Genomic DNA, 21,182 nt, shown 5'->3' with positions numbered 1-21,182 from the left:
CCCCAGTCCTGCTCCAGTGCTCATACTGGTGGCGTTCCCCTTCAGATGCTCTCTGCAGTCCTCTTGCTGGCAGGTAGGAGCCAGGAGATACCTGCTATCATTTATTCCCTCAGGAAGATGTCTGTGCCTGACTTCACTTAAGAGCAGAATACATGTAGGACCACGGAATACATGTAGGAGCCTAGAACGCCAAGACCAGCGCCTGTCTGCTGCCTGCTGGGCTCACAAAAGGACTGGACAATAAATCCAGACTGTGTCAGAGCAAAGTAAAGGAAGTGTAGATCTTCAACACAGTCAAAGATGCCAACCTCCTCTCATGGTGACAGACTCCTGCTTTGAATACAGTGTGTTACAGCAGGTCATTGGAGACCACAGCCTCAGAAGCCATGAGACCATCCTCTGATGTGCAGACCCTCTCATCCACCATGGAGGAGAAGTTGGATACTTTATCCTCAAACCTGAAGGAAGGAGGACAGAGAAATACCTCTGCTGGGCCTCCTACAGCTACACCACCCACCCTGCAGTACAGCAAGGCCACAGACCCAGGGTCACCCATAAACACTAAGGCGCTTTCCCAGGGCATCTACACTCAACCCCTTGGTTTGATGACCCACTGCAGCCTTCTGGGGACACTGCCACTAGCCACTGGGCTTCGGCTTCCCATGGCCAGGCCTGTGGTGTTCAGTGCCTTATTGCTTTTTCAGACAAATCATGCCACTCCTGCAGCTCTGGCTGATACAAAGATGACCTACACCAAAAGAAGGCTCAGGACTCACTGAAGAGTGAAGGTCTTCCCCCTGGTATGAGATGGTGGCCAGCAGCAGCAGCTTGGCTGTCTGTTTCTGTGCCTTCTAAATCAAGGAGCAAAGCCAAGTGCAATACCCCAGCAGGGAGGTTGTTCTGCAGCACTAGTCGCTCAGCAAGGGGCAAGAACAGTGTCCTCACAACACCGCACCCTATCCCCTGCCCCACGCTAGCATCCTCTCCTCCCACAGGCTCATGTCTCAGCGATACAGTGCTGCTGTGCAAACTCACCATCTGACTTGGGCATCACACCTTTAGTGTGATGCCAAAAGAAAAAACAAGTGAGTTAGTGCTGGCAGTTACCCACTGGAGTCCTGGCATAGGCTGGAATACCATCATCCCTCAGGAGTATTGTGTGGACCCCATCAAGTGGGTTTGATTTCTGTCTGTGGTTCTGGTACAACCAGATGCTTCCTGAAGACAAGAAGCTGTCATGGATCTATATGATGGCTGGCAACCAGTCAGGAGCAATGCACTCAGCAGGTTGCCCCACAGGCTTGCATGCCGATTATGTGGCTGGCATGCCAGCGGGAGAGTCTGGCTAACCACTGAAGGCAGTGGCTGTCTACCCGCAAACCAGAATGTAGGCTCAGAAAAGCGTAGTTTGGACCAGCCTGTGGTGCAGGGCCTGAAATGAGTTGATTAGTTGTTGATCACATGGTCTGGAAGATACCAGTCCAGACGTGGTGAAGCGAGCTTGGTGTTGGGGCTCACGGGCAGCTCAGGAGGGCTCTCACTGTATGGCGGAGTATGAAGAGGGCAAGCATTGAACCAGCTTCAGCTGCTGTCAGACAAAGCTATGCCTTCTGCAACCACGGGATGCAATGGAGATCATGTAGAGGCTCCTTATGCTGGAGGGAATGGTGTATTGTGGAGGTCTGCATAGAGCTGATGAATGGCATGCTGGGTGGTGGGTGCTGTGGGTGCTGACAGGGTGCTGCAGCCTGGGATGCCCTCAGAGGCAATGCTGAGGGGCCAGAGCTATAGGTGCAGCTGCAGCTCTCCAACCCCTTGCTTATCCCGTGTTCTGCAGTAACGCATTTCCCATGGCACTCATCTTTGCAGTTCCCTGAGAAGAAGCTCTTTGGAAAATACTACTTTTTAGATGAGCTGCTGGAAGAAAGAAATTGCATTTTCTCAGCTGGAGAAGGGCCCGTGTTTTCAAAACCCGCCTGCCTCTTGGTTCGCGGTGTCAGCAGCCACATGCTTCTGCGTACGCTGCTCCTCAACCTATTGCTGTGGGGGCAACCACAAGTGCCCTTCAGAAATAGCTGCCTGTGGGCTCCTGCATGTCCTGTCAGCTCTCTGCGCGGAAGGACGCCTCTGCCTTTGGCACCGGGCCGGCTTTGCAGGGGACCTGGCCTCCTCCGGTGCTGTCCCTTGGTCTCGGAGAAGCAGGGCAGCTGTGACGGCTGTGGGGGGGCCCAGGGGTGCTGTGGCCGAAGCCGGTGGCTGTGGCTTCTTACTCCAGGAAAGCCGGGATCCTCCTCACCCCCGGGACCTTCCCGGGGGAGCAGCGCAAGGATTTCGCACCGCCACGTGCGAGTCCCCGACTCCGGAGGCCAAGCGCTGCTTCTCACCGTCCTGCCGGGGGGCCCCAGGGCGCTGGGAGGAGCGTGGCGCCCCGGGGCCCCGAGCCGACGGCGGGTGCCGGTGGCTGCAGCAGCGGCAGGCTCAGCCCCGCCGCCCGCCCGGGCATCAGCCCTCGCTTCCCCGGGAGCCGGGGGCTTGGCCTGGGCGCGGAAGGCAAGAGGCGGCCCTGGGGGCCGGCCGCGCCTGGAGCAGCCCCCGCCCCGTTCCTCCCCGCCCCGCTCTTATTCTGAAAGGAGCCTCCGAGCGCTGCCGGCCCCGCCGCCCTGCCCGCCGCCTCTCCCCGCCTCCCGCCCGGCCCCGCCGGGATCCCTGCCCGCGGGCCGACCCGGTCCGAGCCACCCCGGTCCGGGCCATCCCGGCCCATCGCATCCCACCCCGGTCCGGGCCATCCCGGCCCATCGCATCCCACCCCGGTCCGGGCCATCCCGGCCCATCGCATCCCACCACGGCCCGGTCCATCCTGGCCCATCGCATCCCACCACGGCCCGGTCCATCCTGGCCCATCACATCCCATCCCGGCCTGGCACATCCTGACCCATAGCATCGCATCCTCGCCAGGTCCATCCCAGCCCACTGCGTGCTGGCCCGGTCCATCCCAGCCCATGGCACCCCATCCCGGCCAGGTCCATTCCAGTCCATCCCAGCCCATGGCATCCCATCCCCCCTGGCACATCCTGACCCATTGTATCCCATCCTGGCCAGGTCCATGCCAACCCATGGCATCCCATCCTGGCCCGGTCCATGGCATCCCATCCCAGCCTGGCCCATCCCATCCCATCCCAGCTCTGAGGGGCCAAAGAAAGCATGCTGCTGCAGGGGGCTCGACTCGCTCAGGTCTCGGTTCTTTTTCAGCATGGGGCAGTTTGCCCTCAGGAGCGGGGTCCTGGTCAGGGAGCGCTCACTTCACCTTCTGGAAAACCTGGACACAGACCTCGTCTTCAACAGTCATATGCTGGGGAAAGGGGAGGCAAAAGAGGAGTTTAGGCCGGATCCCCCACTTCTCTCCCTCCTCAGCTGCTGCCACTGCAGCCCTGCCTGCCCTCCCTGTGCTTGCCAGAGTCACACAGGTGAGATGCTGCTGTGTGGTCTTCCCGAACCCCCCAAAGCCCCAGTGGGCCAGGTAGCACAGATGGGCCAGGCAGCAGAGATTGGGCCAGGTGGCACGGATGGGCCAGGCGGCAGGGCACAGGGATGGGCCAGGCAGCAGGGCACACGGACGGGCTGTTGCCTTTGTCAAGCTGCGTTAACTTTTAAACCCTGGAGGTGGATGTTTGTGTGCAGCAGTGGCTGCCCCGCAGAGACGGGGCTGAAGTCTGAGAGGAGCTGGCAGGAAGCTGCATGGCTGGCTTAGATCCCACAGCACTCACCCTGTCTGTGTCCCCCACCCACTGCAACTGGGATTTAGCAAGCTGCGTCCTCACCAGATGCAGCTTGTCCCCCTCCAGCCAGTGCCTCCAGCCTCGGTTTCTCTTCTCTCCTAGCTGCTCACACACCAGCTGATCCCCCTCCCAGGAGACAGTTGTCTGAAAAAAAGGAGGAGAGGGGAAGACGTTGTCCCAAGGCAAGTGTGTCGGGGCAGTACAGCTTTCCAGCCATGACACTCTTTTTCTCAGACACATTTTCAGAGGCAGCCCCTGACCTGGTGTTGCTTTGGTGGCTGCTTGGAACTGATGCTCTGCGGGGAGTGAATGACCCTCCGGTTTCCAAGTGCAGCAGAGTACTGCCCTGCCACTCTGCTCCGCAGGGCTTTGCTCAGAGGACAGCACCCCTGGGCCCCAGAGTGCTGGGGTTCTGCCCGGCTGGCACCCACCCGTGCTGCCGTGGTTTACCCAGAACCTGCTCCTGGGCCTGCAGGGGCATGCCAGCTCCCAGCCAGCATATCAGCTCTTTGGGAAACAAAAGTTGAGCAAGTTCTTGTGCACGCACACACACATGCACACGCACACAGACACACACACACGTTCCCCCAGGGCACTGCATGGACTTCTCACCTGGCACTTGCGTCCATCCACAGGTCCCAGGTCTTCCTCAAACTGGACTCCCAGGTCAAAATCCATAACGTAGTCCCGCAGGGAGGTGATCGTGCGGATGACCATGTGATTTCCAGTATGGATGATCTCTTTATCGGGCTTCAGGAGGCAAACCACCTTTCGCAGGACCACATTGATATCTGGAGGGGGAGGGGAAAACCTATGGATGACCTGCCCCCCCGCCCCCCCAGCAGCACCCCCGCAGAGCCCCTCCACTCTTTCAGCCAGGGACCCCCAGCCGTGACCCCTCTGCCCCCTCCCGCTGCACAAAGGCGGTGGTCGCGGGCAGAAGGGGGGGGAGCTCTCAACCCCTTTCTGGTGTTTTTAGAGGCGCAAGAGGGGAGGAAGGAGGGGGCGAGGCGGGTGGGTTACCTAGAGCGCGCAGGTAGTTGTCCATGTTCTCCTGGGAGACGAAGCGGTAGTAGCCGGTGAGGTTGGGGGGCATCCCGGGGGGCACGGCCGGGCGGGCAGCGCAGGGCACGGAGAGGGGCCGGGCAGCGCGCGCGGGCCGGGCCGGGCAGGGCGGGGGGGCTGCGGAGGGCTGCGGGGCCGCCCCGCTCCCGGCCCCCCGCTGCCGTAAAAGTCCCCGCGCCGGGGGGCGCGGAAAAGGCCGGGACTGCCCCCGCTGTCCGCATCGCCAGCTCGGCGGGGGGGGGCCGGGAGCGGCAGGTCCCCGCCTCACCCTCCGCCCTCCTCGGGGGCTGCCGGGGTTAAACCCCGGGCTGCGGACCCACCGTAAACCTGCCCCTCCTGCCGCCGCGGCGCCGCGGCTGCGGGCTTCCACCCAGCTGTGCCCCGGCCCGCGCTGCCCCCGGCCCGGCCGCCCCGTCCAGGGCACACGACGCGGGCAGCAGCTCCGCTCTGCCGAGCCCGGGCCGGGCGGGGGGCGGGTGCGCTCCGCACCCCCTTCACCGCTACCCCCCCGATCGCTTCACCCCCGGCCCCGGCCGGCCCCTCCCTTCCCTCTCGAAGCCCCCAGGCCCAGCACGGCCAGGCGCCCCCAGCCCTCGCCCCGCTCCCTGCCCTGGCCGGGTTGCAGTGAGAGGGAAAACAGCGGCTGCACCGCGCCGTCCCGCTCCGCAGCGCTCCGCCCCGCCCCGCATCACAGCACATCGCTCCGCACCGCTCCGCATCACAGCACACCGGACCCCCGCCCCGCATCACAGCACACCGCTCCGCACCGCCCCTCCGCACCGCACCCCTGCACCCCCTCGCCCCGCCCCCCCGCCTCGCCCTGCAGTACACTGCACCTCAGCCCCGCACGGCCCGGCACCCCCGCCCCGCCCTGCACCCCCGCTCCGCAGCTCCGTCCCATCGCCTGGCCCCGCCCCGCCCCACCCAACCCTCTCCCCCGGCCCCGCCCCGCCCGGCCCCGCCCCGCGCCCCCCCCCCGCCGCACCTGGCGCGGCGGCCCCTCCCATTGGCTGCCGACCCCCGCGGCCCCCGCCGCGCCCGTGACGTCATGCTGCAGTGGCGGGGCGGGGCCGGGCCGGGCGCGGGCGGGTGCGGGCCGGGTGCGGGAGCGGGGCCGCGGGCCGGGCTGCAACCCGCTGCCGCCATGGGCGCCCCTCGGCCCCGCGCCGCCGTCCTGCTCCCTCTGCTCTGCCTCTGCGCCGCGCTGCCCGGCGGCGCCTCCAACAAAGGTGAGCGGCGGGCACGGCGAGGCCCCGGGGCGGGGGGCTGAGGCGCGGTCTGCCCGCGGCGCTCCGCTCTGCCCCCCGCCCGCTGCTGCCGGGCACCCCGCGTCCCCGCCGGCTCCGGATTTTTCCGCCTCTTCGGGCTTCCGCATCCCTCCGCATCTCACCCTGTCCCGCCGCATCCCACCGCACCCCACCCTGCCCCATCCCGCCGCATCCCGCTCCACCCCACTGCATCCCGCTGCGTCCCACCCCATCTCACCGCATCCCACCCTGCCCCATCCCACCGCATCCCATCCCACCCCACCGCACCCTGCCATGTCCCACCCTGTCCCACCGCATCCCACCCTGCCCCATCCCACTGCATCCCATCCCACCCCATCCCATCCCATCCCATTTCATCTCCCTACTTTCTCCCTTGGTCTCCTGCAGCTGCTTTTCCTCCGTTCCTCCTTCTCCTCCTAGCATTCCCCTCGTGTTTCCCCTTTCCCACCCGCTTGCCTTGCTTTTGTTTCAGTCGCCGTGGTGTGGATCCAGCTTTCCCTCCCTTGCGTGTGCACAGAGAATGTGTTGCTTCTCCAGCCACCTCCAACACACGTCCCCCACCTTCATCTTCCAATTCCTGCTCATCCATCCACAATCTGTCAATAGGAATTACGCCGTTACGCAGTAACAATGCAGGTTGCTTATATAAAACAGTATTTTATGTGCTAAATACGTAAACCCCCCCCAACCCTAACGCTACAGTTGTGACGCCCTGAATGCAGATGTTCTCTGAAGCCGCAGGGTGATGGGCAGAGCTGGTTTCCAGGCCTATGGCTGTAGAGGCAGGTGTGAGAAATTCATCTGAGGGGAGTCAGTGCATCAATAACCCAGCAGCATGGGAGAAAGTGAGAAGATCCAGGAGGCTGGGGTCAGTGGGAATGCGGCACCTTGGGGTGCTCGCCAGGCTGTGGGGTGGGCACCGCGTTCTGCGGTGCTGGCGTTGGCAGGGGCGTTCATTTGTGTCACTCTGGTGCTGGGGCCCTGTGGCAAGGTGAGGCCCCTTGTGCTCTGGATTTTCTGTCTCTGTGAATTTACACCCTGAAACCTCTACCCACCTTTGGCAAATTATTTCAAATTGATGGGAGCTTTCTCGAAGCTGGCAGGAGTCTGTATCCTAAAAGTATTCCCCAAATGTTTTTCTGATCTCTAGGAACTCATTTCCCGAGAGATCGGGTTGGTTATTCCCAAGTTGCAGGTGGATGCAGCGAAGGATTTCTCCCTTTGCCACCAGCTTGTTACCCCAGCAACAGGGCACACCGGGCGTCTGTAGCTGTGGGCCCCCACCTCGGGGATGCACGGACCAGAGCCATTGCAGAGCGGAATCTGGTGGGGGCCGTGGAGGGCTGGGGTGAAACATGGGCACTTGCACACGGGGAGGATTCCACCTGCATACTGAGCAGCATGGATGTTCCTCTGGATTCACTGCGCAATGCTCTATAATCCCAATCGATAGGATGAGGGAGAAATGCCACCCCACGCTCCTTGCCGCTACGCCAGGCTGGGTCTACCCACTCTGCCCTGGTGCATCCCCGCTCTGTCCTGCCGCCCTGCCCGCTGGTCCCCCACCCAGCTCCAGCCGCACCCCCGTCCCCATTTGCAGGAGTGCTTGTGGTAAGGGACGCAGTCCCTTTGGGGTCAACGCATCACACCATGCCAGTATCTTCAGAGCATACCGTGCTGCAGAAGAGGAATTTGCATACTGGGAGTAGTGCCCTTGAGGGGAGGGCTGCATCTCCTGCTCCCCATCAGCCCAAGCCATCTCTGCTCAGAGCATTGCTTGGTCGTAATAAATCTTGGTCTCCAGGGGGCTGGAGAGTGGGGGATTATCTGGGAATAGGGGTTGTAACTAGGCCATGTAATATAATCTCTGAGGCTCATTTGGCAGGGAGTGGGCATGGGGGAGGGGTTTTTAATTTGTAATGATTTTTCTTCTCTCTCCCCTCTTCTCCTCTCCTCTCCCCTTCCCCCCCACCCCCACCCCTTTATTTCTCCCTTTCCCTGCCCCGGAGCCTGTGCGATAAAGATTAATTTGCTATTTCTGGGCCTGTGACATTTTTCAGAGCCTCCTGCTGGCTGCTGCCTTCATGCCAAGCCTGGCTGGGCTCCAGCCCACGGGATTAGCAAGGAGGGGCCAAGGGAATATGGTACTCGCCATGGAGTGGGGAAGGAAGGAGCAAGGGGGCTCTCAGAGCAGGTTATTATAGGCGTAGGATGCCAGGCTGCAAGTGTACCTGAGTGCATGCGTGTGGTCCCTGGGCCTCAGTCCAGAGGGTACAAGGTGTAAGTGATAATGGCTGCGTGCAAGTCTTGCCCCCCCCAGGGACACCCCAAGGGAAGGTGTATCCTGGAACTTCTAATTATGGCTTCAGTGAGCTAAAGGATTTAGTGTTTGCAACGTGTTTCCAGAATCAGGCTACTTCTGCCTCTTGATTTCATTATTTTTTTTTTAACTGCTCCAGCTTTCCTGGGCACTCAGGTGCCTCTCCACATATGTCTAGTAAGATGAGGAGTAATAAGTAATGAGGAGGCCAGAAGGAACACATTGTTTCTGATGAGATCTCCTGAAAGCCATGTAGAGTGGAACTAAAGAAAGATAACTTCTTCCTAGCCTATTGTAGACTTACTTTCAGCAAAGGTGGGGAGGTGTGGTTGTTACCTGCCACTGGTTGATATTCTGGTCTTTTTCTACTGAATCTGTCACTGATGGCTAATACATTCCTGTGCTCCATGCCTTACCTGAAACCCACCTCAGCAAACAAGCACAAACCCTGGATCGAAGCTGAGTATCAGGGCATTGTCATGGAGAACGACAACACAGTCCTGCTCAACCCACCGCTCTTTGCACTGGACAAGGACGCGCCGCTGCGCTACGCAGGTAGGTGGGCAGCAGCCCTGCAAGACTGGCGGGCAGGGGGGGGCTTCTGAAGAGGCAGAGGCAGGGACATGTTCACCGCTGGGCTGGGTTCCAGCTCTCTCCAGGAAACAATCCCCTCCAAAGCTTGCTCCAGAGGAGTTCCCCGGCCAAGTCTAGAGGTGGTTTGGGCACAGCTTGATTTAGGATGCTGTGAGCCATTTCCCTCAGGGAGAGAAACTGAGGGTGGAGCCAGCTACTTTTTGACGCAGTTCTGCTATTTCCAAAGATCACATGCACAGCTCTGTGTGTCTGTGAGCGCCAGAGAAAGCTGGTAGGGCACGCTGCGTTGGCAGGGCCGCATCCCCTCGCAGTAAGCACAACGCCCTGCAACCATGGAAGAGGCTTTGTGAGGGTTGTATTCCCGGTGCTGGCTTAGGCCGTGCTTGGAGCTTCCTCATTGCCTCTTCCCTCGGCCCTGGGAGAGGAAACGTGGTCCCTGTGAGCTGAACTTTGGGATTCAGGCCTGCCGCTCCACATGCTGCGCACATCCTGCCCGGGGGGGATGCTGAGGCACCGCGCATCCCCGTGCTCTGGCTGCCTGCAGTGTGTGGCCTCCTGCCTCCCCGGGGCATGCAGAGGAGAAGTAAGGTGCTCCCCCAGCGCTGTGCCCGTGTGGCACGAGTAACCCACCTCGAGCCTTGCCACCTCTGTCTCTCGGTGCTGGTCGGGGCTCCTGGCTGTGGGAGCGGTCCCCAGCAGAGGGCAATCCGGACCACTGACGGCACTGGGAGGTGGCCGGAGGGGCCCCTGGGAGCCACAGCCTGCTGGAAACGGTGGCACTGGGGGCAAAAGGGGAGCGTCAGCCTGGGAGGAAGAAAATATGGGAGAGGGAAGCCAGGGGGCACAAGGCACAGTCCTCAGGTCTTTTCTTTCTCCCCTTTCTCTCTGCCTTCGTGGGTGCCAGGTGAAATCTGTGGCTTCAGGATCCATGGGGCAGGGGTGCCTTTTGAAGCCGTGATCCTGGACAAAGCTACAGGCGAGGGGCTGATCCGGGCCAAGGAGCCAGTGGACTGTGAAGCACACAAGGAGCACACGTTCACCATCCAGGCTTATGACTGTGGAGAGGGACCTGATGGAGCAAATACCAAGAAATCACACAAGTAAGTCCCTGTGGTCATTGCCGCATGATACAAAATGCGATCTGACACAGAAACACAAACAAAAATTGCCGTGGAAATGCTTCCTTTAGCCAGAAGTATTTTTCCCTAGCCTTGATACTGTAACTCAACATGTTAATAAAACCCAAAGAGAAACGTTCACTGACTGAGTCATAGGAGTGACTGCACTGGAGAGGAGGGCTGGTTGGCAGCTGTGTCTAAGGACTGTTGCTGCATACGGGCAGGAGATCCTGATTACTTTATCATTTCTTTTGCTCTTCCTCTGGGGTGGGAAACCACTGCCCACATCCCTGCGTGCCAGCATTGCTGCATTGAAACCCAAGGTTTCTTTCCTTGTCCTTGCTTTTGATGGCTGGAAATCAGGCTGGTGCACTTTGGGGGAGTGACTTACACTGACATTTAGGTGGTGTAATGGCCCCTTATCAGCGGAGCAGTTCTTACTGATGACTTTCTGCATCAGGGCCACAGTGCACGTTCGAGTAAACGATGTGAACGAGTTTGCTCCTGTCTTTGTGGAAAAGCTGTATCGAGTGGCAGTGACTGAGGGAAAGCTGTACGACCGCATCTTGCGTGTGGAGGCCATTGATGGAGACTGCTCGCCACAGTACAGCCAGATCTGCTACTATGAGATTCTCACCCCCAACATTCCCTTTCTGATTGACAATGATGGTAAGAAGCATGTCACCCCCCAGCTCCTGCTCTGCTCCCTCTCCGCCAGTCCCATTTGCTGGCAGAGCTGTGCTATATGAATTTTCTAGCACTGCTGACCTCTCTCTGCTGGTGCAGAGATGCAGCAGCCATTTTGTGGGATGCTGTAGGTTGTTACAGAGTGGCAATGTGGGGGCACGACTCAACCCCTTTTTGGTTGTTTTTGTAGTGGATCAAAAATAAGTGATTTCTAGATGGAACATCTTTGAGGAAACTGTCTTTCCTCTCCCTTGATGTCTTCGCTTTGCTAACTAGGGAACATCGAGAACACAGAGAAGCTGCAGTACAGTGGGGATCATCTCTACAAATTCACGGTGACAGCCTATGACTGTGGAAAGAAGCGAGCTTCTGATGATGCAGAAGTGGAAATCCAGGTGAAACCCACCTGCAAGCCCAGCTGGCAGGGTATGACACCTCCAAACACAGCTAGGCCTTCCCTTTGCTTTTGCTGAACTGCTGCTCGGTCCTCCTCATGGCAAACGTTTGTATATAAACGTACAGATCTGTATGTCCATCTATATGGTTCGGCTCTGGCACCAGCCCATCAGTCCCATCTGAGGGGATGCAGCAGGCATCTATCTAAGTCTGTTGCAAAGTCACTGAAAGACAAACACTGGAAAATTATTCCTTGGATTACTGTGAACTATGTATTTGATAAGGCTCATAGGACTATATTCAACGTAGATTGTTATTGGGGCTGCTCATCTTGAGAATATTTGGCTTTTCCAGTGATGTTGTACGCCTACAGGTTCACCTGTAGAATGAAGGGGAAATCCACACAACTAAATGTCTGCTCTGCTTGATAAGAAGGGTTGACAATCCAAGGAGTGATGCTCCACTGCTGCTAGCTGTAGAAAATGAGAATTTGGACTTGGTGCTTCTAGGAAATCTTCCCTTGCACTGATGCCAGCTGCGTAAAGTTGTCTTGTCAGTGTGGAAAGGGCCAAAAATCTCTGTTTCTGGGCTAGTCCATGGATGCCACTTGTGTGTGTGCCAAATGTTCTGGCCTTGGGTCCTTGGCAGGACCTAGCCCCTCTCTTTGGCTCTTCTTCATTAGGCTGGAACAAGAGGATTGAATACACACCGGGTGCAGGCAGCCTCGCACTGTTCCCCAGCATTCACCTGGAGACCTGCGACGAGCCCCTGTGGAACATCCAGGCCACGGTGGAGCTGCAGACCAACCATGTGGCCAAGGGCTGCGACCGGGATAACTACTCCGAGAAGTCACTACGCAAACTCTGTGGTGAATTGGTTCTTTCCTGGGCCGAGGGCAGCTGTGGCACAGCTAAACCATGCTCTAGGCACCCTTCCCCTGGAGGGGTTCCCAGCGGTAGCTAAGGGATTCACACAGCAGAGGTGCTAGGGGACGTGTTCCTTGCATCTGCTGTGGTCAGCAGGGCTGGGAGGGCACCTGGCTCATGTGCTGCATTGAGGGGCAGTGAGCACCCTGCCTGTGCTCCCTGTGCCTTCCTTGCTGGGAAAGCAGAGGTTTCTGTGCGTTGCCCCAGCCCACAGTCTATGGGACTTCTCTAGCACAGACGGAAAAGTCACCAACCTTCTCCAGACAGAAGGGCTGTAGGCAACTCGTCCTCTCCCTGGGCTCTGGGGTGTCACAATGAGCCCTCCAGCACCCTCTTGGTTTGTTCTCCAGTTCTCAGGTTCCCTCTTCTCCTGTTCTGCTGACGTTCCTGATGTCTTCCCTTCTTGGTAGGTGCTGCCTCGGGAGAGATTGACCTGCTGCCCGTGCCTGGCCCCATGGCGAACTGGACCGCGCGGCTCTCGGTGCACTACAGCCAGGACAGCAGCCTCATCTACTGGTTTAACGGCAGCCAGGCTGCCCAAGTGCCTGTGGTGAATGGGCCCAATGCCCACGAGGGGCTGAGTGACCACTTCACCCTGTCTTTGTGGATGAAGCATGCCGTGGTGCCCAGCAAAGGCAGGCGGGAAGAGGAGACAGTGATCTGCAGCACAGTGCAGAGCGGTGAGATGCTTTTCCCGGGGTGATGCTTCTGCCCACTGCCTCTGACTTGTTAGAGGGGGTTGTCCCTGCAGGGGGAGATCTCTGGTGTCCCACGGCAGGACCTGGGCAGGGGTCCCTCCTTAGGAACACAGCTTCGGGTGTCACTTCTGGGAGTGGCCAAGCCGCTGGAGCCTGCGGGGCAAGCGCCAGGCGTGCAGGCCAGCCCATGCTGCTGGGCTCTGGCTCCGAGGTGCAGGGGTGCGGTGCGTGGCCCCTCTGGGCTGTGGTGGGTGACCCCTGTGCTTGCCCTCGGCAGAGGATGGCTACTCGCATTACTCGCTGACTGTGCACGGCTGCCGGATTGCTTTCCTCTACTGGCCACTGCTGGAAAGTGCGAGGCCTGTGAAATTCCTCTGGAAGCTCGAGCAGGTGAGGAAAGCGTCTGTCTCCTCCTGTGTCCCTCCTCTTTCTGCCCTTCGCTGACCCCTTTGGCTGCTGCCTGCCGCAGGTCTGCGATGATGAATGGCACCACTATGCCCTCAACCTGGAGTTCCCCACCGTCACGCTCTACGTGGATGGCGTCTCCTATGACCCTGCCCTCATCCACGACAATGGCCTCATCCACCCACCACGGCAGGAGCCCTCACTCATGATCGGAGCCTGCTGGAGCGGTGAGTGCCCGCACCCTCACCCACACGGGAAACGGAGGCATGGAGGGAGAGCCAGAAGAGGTGAAAGAACCACCACCCAATACTGAACAGTGCAAACTGCACTGCAGCCCTCTTGCCTTCTTGGCACTGATGCCAGCGTGGCTCCTTCCTTCCTCACACACCAAGCCAGCAGGCCATGGAAGCGATAGCTCAGGGACAAGCGGCACTGGCAGCTTCGTGCCCACAGCAGTAGAACATGCGATGGACGCTGCCATAGCAGGCAGTGTCAGTGCAGTTGAAACTCTGCACCTCGTTCAGGTGTTGGTGTTTCTGTCAGCGCTTTTCACTAGAAAGCAGGCGGTACTGTTTGTGCTGCCGGGTGTACCAAAGGGGATTTCTGTGTCTTGAAGGTCCATATGAAGAAATCACAAACCCTTCTGTAGAGGAATTGGGTTGGAGGACAAAGATCAAGTTAGGAGCGTAGTTAAGCCACTACCAGATTAAAACCTGTTCTGTGGAGATGTAAATCCGCATTTCCCTGGTCTTTCAGTTCTCCTGCAAGACTGAAGCAGGACAGAACTAGAAGAATCTGCCTGTCGCTTGCCTTCGCTCCAGCAGAATTTTCTAGCAAGATCAGATCTTTACTGTTGTACTGCTTCTTCCAGGTCAGGGACCCTTCCACAGCTCTGTCCTCTCGACTGGCCTTTTGCAACCAACAAATGTTAACCAGCATGGGACACCTTTGTGAAACCGTCAGTTTCAAAGGGGTGTTGAGAACGTGGCTTGTTGTGAACATGGGTAGGAGCATGTTCCATAAATGGAAATCAATTAATTCCCCAAACAGCTATCATTGGGAAAGGAGGAGAAAACAGCCCAACTACACTTTCTCCCTTGTAGCAGTTATTCACCCTGGAGTCTCACCACCCCCTCCACGGGGGCACTCTGCCCTCTTTCATGTGTGATGGGCTGGCTTTAGGGCTGAAGGGTGCACTGCTGGGCACATGAGCCCAGACCTGATCTTTCGGACTGGCCAAGGCAGGCACTTGTACAGGCACTTGCCTGACCCTGTAACTACCCCTTCCCAATGCCTTACTGCTCGTCTGAATGCTCTCCTTTTGCAGAGGAGAAAAACAAAGAGAAAATCAAAGGAAGCGAGAACTCTACTGATGCTGTACAAGGTAGGGAGAAGAGAGAAGACGATTCTCTTCCCCTCTTCATTGTGCATGACTACCACTTCTTGCATGGTGCCTTCCTCGTGCAGCTCCCCCGCTCCCGTCCTGCCACCTCCCCCCATCTTGGGAGGAAAGCCCTTATGTGGGAGATTGGTCCTTGGCACTTTGATATCTGTGGAGCATGAGAAGGCTGATAGGAGGACTACAGCCTGCTTTGAGAGATGGAGTCTGCTTTTTGTGTCGAGAAACAGTCCTCATGCCTGATCATTAAAGTTGGTCTCTGAAGAACACAATAGCCATTAGAGACATCAGGAGATGTCACCTCATCCCTGACTGTCTATGGAACATATAGTTTCTTTTAAAAGCCCTCACAGGAAGCAGAGTAAGAAGGGGACAAGAAATTGTTTCCATCTGGCATTCAGCAGTTTCGCAGAAACTTCTCTACGCTACCCACTGTTCACTGCCCTAGTCTTCCCATTGGTCTGTCCTTCTCACCTTCCCCCATCTAGAATCCAACAAATTGTCATCTTTTTACTTCAGCATCCCCCGTCTTCTTGTCTTTGCTTTTCCATGTCCTGTGCACCCTTCTGTCTCTTTCTGTGTCCCTTAACATCTGTACGTCCCTCACACTGTTGCTTTTGTCGTCTTTGTCTTTTCCATGTCTACTTTTCCTGCCCCATGCACCCCTCTGCTTCCCTCTACCTCCCGTAACATCTGTATGTCCCTCACACTGTTGCTTTTATTGGTTTTGCACTCTTCCTCGCTGTGTCTCTCACACCCTCCACCTCCCATGTTTCCCTCAGGAGATCCTCTGTCGATACACCACTACTTCCATGGTTACTTGGCTGGCTTCACTGTGCGCCCTGGTAGCTTGGAGAGCCGGGAGGTTATTGAATGCCTGTATGCCTGCCGTGAGGGGCTTGATTACAGTGACTTCGACAGTCTGGGCAAAGGGATGAAGGTATGCCCATCTGCCCAGCTTGCATGGGTTTCCTCCACTCTCCTCCCCAGCCTTGCTTCCCAGGACTTTGCCTGCTCCCCCACCTTGGACAACTCCCCACCTTTCTCCTTTGCATCTCTGTTAGCCTGAACTCTTGACATTTGCCAAGGAGTCCTGAGTATTTTCTTCTCTTCCACCTCTAGGTTCATGTGAACCCCTCTCAGTCCCTGCTCACCTTGGAGGGTGACGATGTGGAAACCTTCAACCATGCAATCCAGCATGTGGCCTACATGAATTCACTGCGCTTTGCTACCCCTGGGGTCCGGCCACTCAGGCTCACCACTACCGTCAAGTAAGTGGACAAAGTAGCACCTCTGGCCAAGTGTAGCCGGCAGGTCGCCTCTCTTTTGAATGGAATTGCACTCCTTCACCTTCTATTTTAATTCTAGTGGATGGTCTCGAAATGGGTTGAAGTCTTGCTGAAAACATCACATCCCGTACCCAGATAACGCTGGGTCCTGGTGTCTGTGTGGGTGGCAGAACTTCCACCTTCACTCCTGCTGTTCTGGGCACGTGGGCTGGCTTTCTCTGTGATGTGTGAATGTGACCAAGTTACCTGAAAGCTGATGGTGTCATTCCTACCACTGCCTTTGTAGGGAAGGCATTCCTTCCCTGTCTCGCACAGCAGGTTATAGGGAAGCTTTAGGAAGACTACCAGAGAAAGGCTATTCTCTTTGCTGGCAGTAACGGGCAGGAGGTGTTCTTTCATGGTGTTGCTGGTGGAAGCTTGGGCCAACTGATGCTTTCTACTGCTCTCCTTCAGGTGTTTCAGTGAAGAGTCCTGTGTCTCCATTCCTGATGTGGAAGGTTATGTTGTGGTGCTACAGCCGGATGCCCCCCAGATCCTATTGAGTGGCAACACCCACTTTGCTCATCCTGCATCAGACTTTGAGGCTCCAGATGGGGTCCCCCTGTTCCCCAACCTCCAGATCACCTGCTCTATTTCTCACCAGGTGGAGGCCAAGAAGGATGAGAACTGGCACAGTACTGGTGAGTGGAGCACAGGGTGAGGTGTGAGAGACAAACTGGAAGGACCTACACAAGCTGCTGTCCTGCAGAGGAAGTAGAGCCCCTTGTTACACCTAAAATAGAGAGTTTAAAAATATAGTAGCACAGCACATTGTCTATCAATATGTAGGCTAATCAGTTCTTATCCCTTTCTGCTCCTCCCTGTATTTTTTCTATCTACCGGGTTCCTTTGCCTCATTCTCTCCTCCTTTCCCAGGCTGCTTATTCCTAATCCCTTTCACATTTTACCTACATTTCCCTTTATTGAATTCAGCACGGGCTGGATGTCCTGCCTGCTACCCTCTCCACTCTTGCACTTACTCAGTCTCCTCCTGCTTCTTGCTCTCCTGCTTTCCTCATTTGTTGCATCCTCCCGTCTCCTCCTGCATCACTTATTCCCATGAATTCTCCAGTCAGTTTCCTCACACCCTATAATATCTTGTCCCTCCGTTTTTCTCCATCATTCTCAGACTATTTCCCTGCACTTTGTGCTTTACATGTCCTTTCAATTCTTTCACCTCTCCTCTGGTAATGGATTTTTTTGCTCAGTTTTCTGTTTAGCAGCTTTGCCTTTCCTCCTGTGATGGTTAAGTTAATGTTAGCCCTGCTGAAAGCAGGTAGCCGTTGAATGTGGTTGCCATTTTAAAGAAGGTACGATCTCAGCCGTGGTAACTAGCAGTCCCGAGACAGGGGAAATCTTTCAAAAGCACTCAGGGTCTGGGAACGTGTGATAGGATTGTTCCTAATTTGCACATTGTCACTGTCAACAAGAGTCCTTACAGCCAAGATGTGTTATCATGAACCAGTCTGATAATACGTTGTTCCAAAATAAAGTGACTTTATTATGTGCATAAATAATGTCGTTAGAACCAGGGGACTCCTCCAACAAGTAATTAGGCTGACAGCAATTTTACTCAAGGTCAGTGCTAGCCAGAGAAAAGTCATTAGGTATGATGTGAACATTTTTAAGTAAGTGGGTACCACTCTGAGTAACTCCTGCCTTCACTGATGGCTGGCTGGCTTTCTGGCCCTGTTTTCTTCCTGCTTGCGCTCCAGTGACAGACACTCGAATGTCAGATGAGATTGTGCACAACCTGGACGGCTGCGAGATCTCGCTGGTAGGAGACGACTTGGACCCAGAGAGGGAGTATCTGCTGCTGGATGGGGCTCTGCTGCAGCAGCGGGGCCTGGAGCTTGCGAACACCTCTGCCTACCTGGCCATCACTGGTACGTCCCTCCTGGCCACAGCTGACCGTGCCAGCGGCCCCTCCGGCAGCGCTGGGAGAAGCACGTAGCCCGACGTTAGTGATGCATTGGTGTACTTTGCGAGCCTCTGCGATGTAACCGTCTGTCAAATTCCTGGCTTTGGGAAGTCCCATGCCATTTTCTTGGGGACAGGGCTGCTCGTCCAGCACATGGTGCTAGGGCATGGTGTCCGAGCCCTCACCCAGGCTTGTGTCACCCCTCCCGACTTACTCCCTGGGGTCTGGTGGTCTTGGGTGCCAGCAGCAGTTTACAGGACACAACTGGGGGATGGCACTCTCCAGAACTTAACAGGGCTGTTGCTCTTAATCCTTCCTTCCCTTTGCCTTGTTTAGCAATGCAAGCAGGGATTTCATCAGGCCCTTTGCAGCCAGCTCCATTTCTGCTCCCTTCCTAAAATTAATGAACCCAACATTGCCTTGGATTCCTCTGTAGCTCCTGGTTGCTATGAGGTTACGATGCCAGATGACTCTGGAGCAGGAGCTTCCTCACCCCACACCAACTCTCTCTTCTTGTCTCAGGCGTGGAGAGCATTGCAGTTTATGAGGAAATACTACGCCAGGTCTCGTACCACATCAGCCATGGTGCTGCTCTTTATGAAAGGAAGTTTCACCTGTCCTGCACTGAGATGAACGGACGCTACTCCAGCAATGAGTTTACTGTTGAGGTACAAGAGCAATGCCTGCACATATGTGTACTTGTGCATGCATGGAGAGGACATGGTGGACGGGAACATGCACTGTGTGGAGTGTACCATGAACACAGGGCTGAGTCTCTCTTTGTCTCGTCTTTCTGCAGGTGAACGTCCTCCACAACATGAACCGAGCTGCTCACCCTAACCATATTCTGAGTTCGCAGCAGTTCATGCACCAAGGCCAACATTTACCCCCGGAGTTATCTGGGCACACTTTGGCAAGCACCCATAATAACCCAAGTACGTGACGCTATCTTTTGAGTTTATTCCTTTAGGTCAGGGTGCCAATTTTCTGATATCCTGGTAGAACCCACAGCAGAGGATTCCTTTCAGGCTCCCTGTACCCATGTTATTGAGTTCTCATCCTACTGCCCTGTCCCACTCGCCATTAGCGAACGACCTGCACTCTTGTGTCAAATTGTGTTTTAGAGCTTGGTACAACAATCCTCCTCTTTTGGTGTGTTGCTTTCTTGATGTAGAAGCAGTCTGAAATCTACACCTGAGAAGGTCTAAAAATAACAACCGTAAGCTGGTACGGTTTCATCCTGCACCTTGCAAAGGTGCTATGCAGGCTTGGGTAACATAATTTCAGAAAGAAGCTTCAAGAGCAGGAGAGAAACAAGAGAAACAAGACTGCCACCATCTTTAAAGAAAAAAGAAAAAAAGAGATGGGACTGGGTGGTGGGCAGCAAGGCAGGTAAATGTAGGGGACGGCACCACACAGACAAAAGGAGGATTCTTGCCCCTGAAACAGAGGAGAGAGAAGCCTGAAAACTAGAGCTGAGCCTTGTTGGTCTGTGCTGGCAGCCCTGTGCCACAAGCATCGCGGGGCCGGCCGGCACGTGCTGGGCCAGCACCAGCCCAGCCTTTGCCGCTCCAGCCCTGCCCCATTGTGTAGGAGAAGGAAGAGCTGCCCCTGTGGCCCCCAGCAGCCCCAGCCGAACCCACGGGGGGCCTGGGTCGGTTCTGCAGGGAAGGGGGGTGTCTGGAGAGGCGAGGCTCAGCCTGCAGGCCTAGAGCAAAGGGGTGGGAGTTGTGTAGGGGTCTTGGATGAATCTCAAGTTTTTTCCTGTGGAGAAACCAGGCTTTGACCATGGCATTAAGTAGATGGCCACCATAGCCCTCACCTCTGCCCCTGCTCAGACTTCTTTTGGCACCCTTCTTTCTCTGGTGCTTGCACAGAAATCACACCCTCAAAAAGCATCCAAGTGCCCTTAGGGGCTCGCCCCAGCATGTTTCTCCCTCCCAGGAGGGGCATACAGATGGCTGCTGTGCAGCGTATATCGGTGAGCTCTGTAGATAAAAGATGTGCAGTCTACAGGCCAGGATGGCACCAGAGGACACCCGAATGTAGGCACCTTGGAAAACCATGCAGGCCTCAGGCGAAGGTGCAGCAGCTGAAGGCGGGAACTGCCTGTGCTCAGGGGAGCAGGAAAGTCAGGATATGTTCCTGCCTAGACCAGAAACTCCAGGCTCCACCCAGGAACCCCAGCTCCTGGTCAGGTTGGAAATGCATGTTACTGTGACAGACTCTAACCATGTCTTCTCATTTTCTTTCTCCAAAGTGGTCCCCAGTGCTGCCACTGTCATCATTGTGGTGTGTGTGGGTTTTCTGGCACTCATGGTGATCCTTGGCATCCTGCGCATCCATTCCCTCCACCGGCGGGGAGCAGGCCAAGAGGTTCCTGGGGCTGCCGAGGTTGGGCACATGAGCACTGGAGGCAAAGAGAGCGACATGTTCTGGGACGACTCAGCCCTCACCATCATAGTCAACCCCATGGAGGTGAGGAGCAGCCACTGTGTCTGGGGCTGGGCTGGCAGCTAGGTGGCCAGATCCTTCCCCTTACCCCATGTCTCACCACCCCAGTCCTACCAGAGCTGCCAGGAGAGAGCAGCAGAAAGCGGCGAAGGCAGAGCTAGCAAGGGCACGGAGGATGAAGATGACAGCACCGACTCGGAGACACCCGACTCCCCAGACAGCAATGACATGGATGACCGACACATCGGCAAAAGCGACGGCTCTCACCGCTACTAGGAGCTTTAAAACACCAGTCCAAGGGATCCCCCAGAAACATGGCTGGAAGGAAGAGGTGTCTAACTTCTTCCTTCCCCCACCGTGTACACATGCGCTCCTCCCCCAATCATCATTTCTGCCTCCCACGTTCCTTCGTCTTCTGCCATTCCCATTGTGGACCTCCCCCACATTATTGACCCCCCATCTGGCTCTCTAGAAACATGTGTTAGGGCACTTGCACATGACAGTGGCACAGGTCAAACTGCGATGAGGAAGGAGGGGCTTGGAAAGAACAGGAATTTGGATGGAGGAGCCAGCCATAGGGCTCAGAGTGGGGTCTCACAACCCTCCCCAGATATTATATATATATTGTATATTTTTTCAATGTTGTCGTTTGAGGTTTATTCTCGTTTCATGCAAAAAAAACCCGAACCCAAACCACTGCAGCTTGTGTCGCTTTGTAAAATTGTCGATACTCCTAAACTAAATGAATGAAGGCAAGAAGGATGAGGAAACAAAGTGGATTTTAAAATAAATGGATTTCAAATAAAATGTTCAGGGCTTCTGCAGTT

General features: G+C 56.4%; 2 protein-coding genes across 3 annotated transcripts; one reads left to right on the top strand and one right to left on the bottom strand.

Moving 5' to 3' along the window:
• Positions 1-3,218: 3,218 nt before the first annotated feature.
• RBP5 (retinol binding protein 5) lies at positions 3,219-5,312 on the bottom strand. The gene is made up of 4 exons (XM_080391368.1): positions 4,800-5,312; positions 4,389-4,567; positions 3,819-3,920; positions 3,219-3,349 (listed from the first exon to the last, which is right to left on the bottom strand). Exons 1-4 carry the CDS (start codon positions 4,870-4,872, stop codon positions 3,296-3,298), a joined length of 408 nt encoding a protein of 135 aa, XP_080247494.1. The 5' UTR covers positions 4,873-5,312; the 3' UTR covers positions 3,219-3,295.
• Positions 5,313-5,865: 553 nt separating this feature from the next.
• Positions 5,866-21,162, top strand: CLSTN3 (calsyntenin 3). 2 transcript variants are annotated; one of them, XM_080391359.1, is made up of 18 exons: positions 5,867-6,070; positions 8,862-8,984; positions 9,928-10,123; positions 10,602-10,810; positions 11,105-11,254; positions 11,907-12,092; positions 12,561-12,830; positions 13,126-13,238; positions 13,318-13,480; positions 14,581-14,637; positions 15,435-15,592; positions 15,775-15,923; positions 16,395-16,621; positions 17,696-17,866; positions 18,424-18,569; positions 18,701-18,836; positions 20,162-20,379; positions 20,464-21,162. In XM_080391359.1, the coding sequence occupies exons 1-18, from the start codon at positions 5,890-5,892 to the stop codon at positions 20,629-20,631; spliced, it is 3,021 nt and encodes a 1,006-aa protein (XP_080247485.1). In that variant the 5' UTR covers positions 5,867-5,889; the 3' UTR covers positions 20,632-21,162. The 2 variants fall into 2 exon arrangements, with proteins under 2 accessions (XP_080247486.1, XP_080247485.1); XM_080391360.1 differs by lacking the exon at positions 14,581-14,637 and having other exon boundaries at positions 5,866-6,070.
• Positions 21,163-21,182: the final 20 nt, after the last annotated feature.

This window comes from Falco punctatus, assembly GCF_963210335.1.
Source record: "Falco punctatus genome assembly, chromosome: 6".
NCBI lineage: Eukaryota > Metazoa > Chordata > Aves > Falconiformes > Falconidae > Falco > Falco punctatus.
This window is presented reverse-complemented; position numbering and strand designations above follow the sequence as displayed.

Bases quoted from the DNA above. Each gene is read 5' to 3' on its own strand.
- RBP5 (XM_080391368.1), bottom strand. From the start codon at position 4,872: ATGCCCCCCAACCTCACCGGCTACTACCGCTTCGTCTCCCAGGAGAAC. The intron at 4,568-4,799 runs GTAACCCACCCG...CTCCCCCTCCAG, and splicing joins CAACTACCTGCGCGCTCTAG to ATATCAATGTGGTCCTGCGA. The intron at 3,921-4,388 runs GTGAGAAGTCCA...CCTTTTTTTCAG, and splicing joins TGGATGGACGCAAGTGCCAG to ACAACTGTCTCCTGGGAGGG.
- CLSTN3 (XM_080391359.1), top strand. From the start codon at position 5,890: ATGCTGCAGTGGCGGGGCGGGGCCGGGCCGGGCGCGGGCGGGTGCGGG. The intron at 15,924-16,394 runs GTAAGTGGACAA...GCTCTCCTTCAG, and splicing joins AGGCTCACCACTACCGTCAA to GTGTTTCAGTGAAGAGTCCT. The intron at 20,380-20,463 runs GTGAGGAGCAGC...TCACCACCCCAG, and splicing joins TCATAGTCAACCCCATGGAG to TCCTACCAGAGCTGCCAGGA.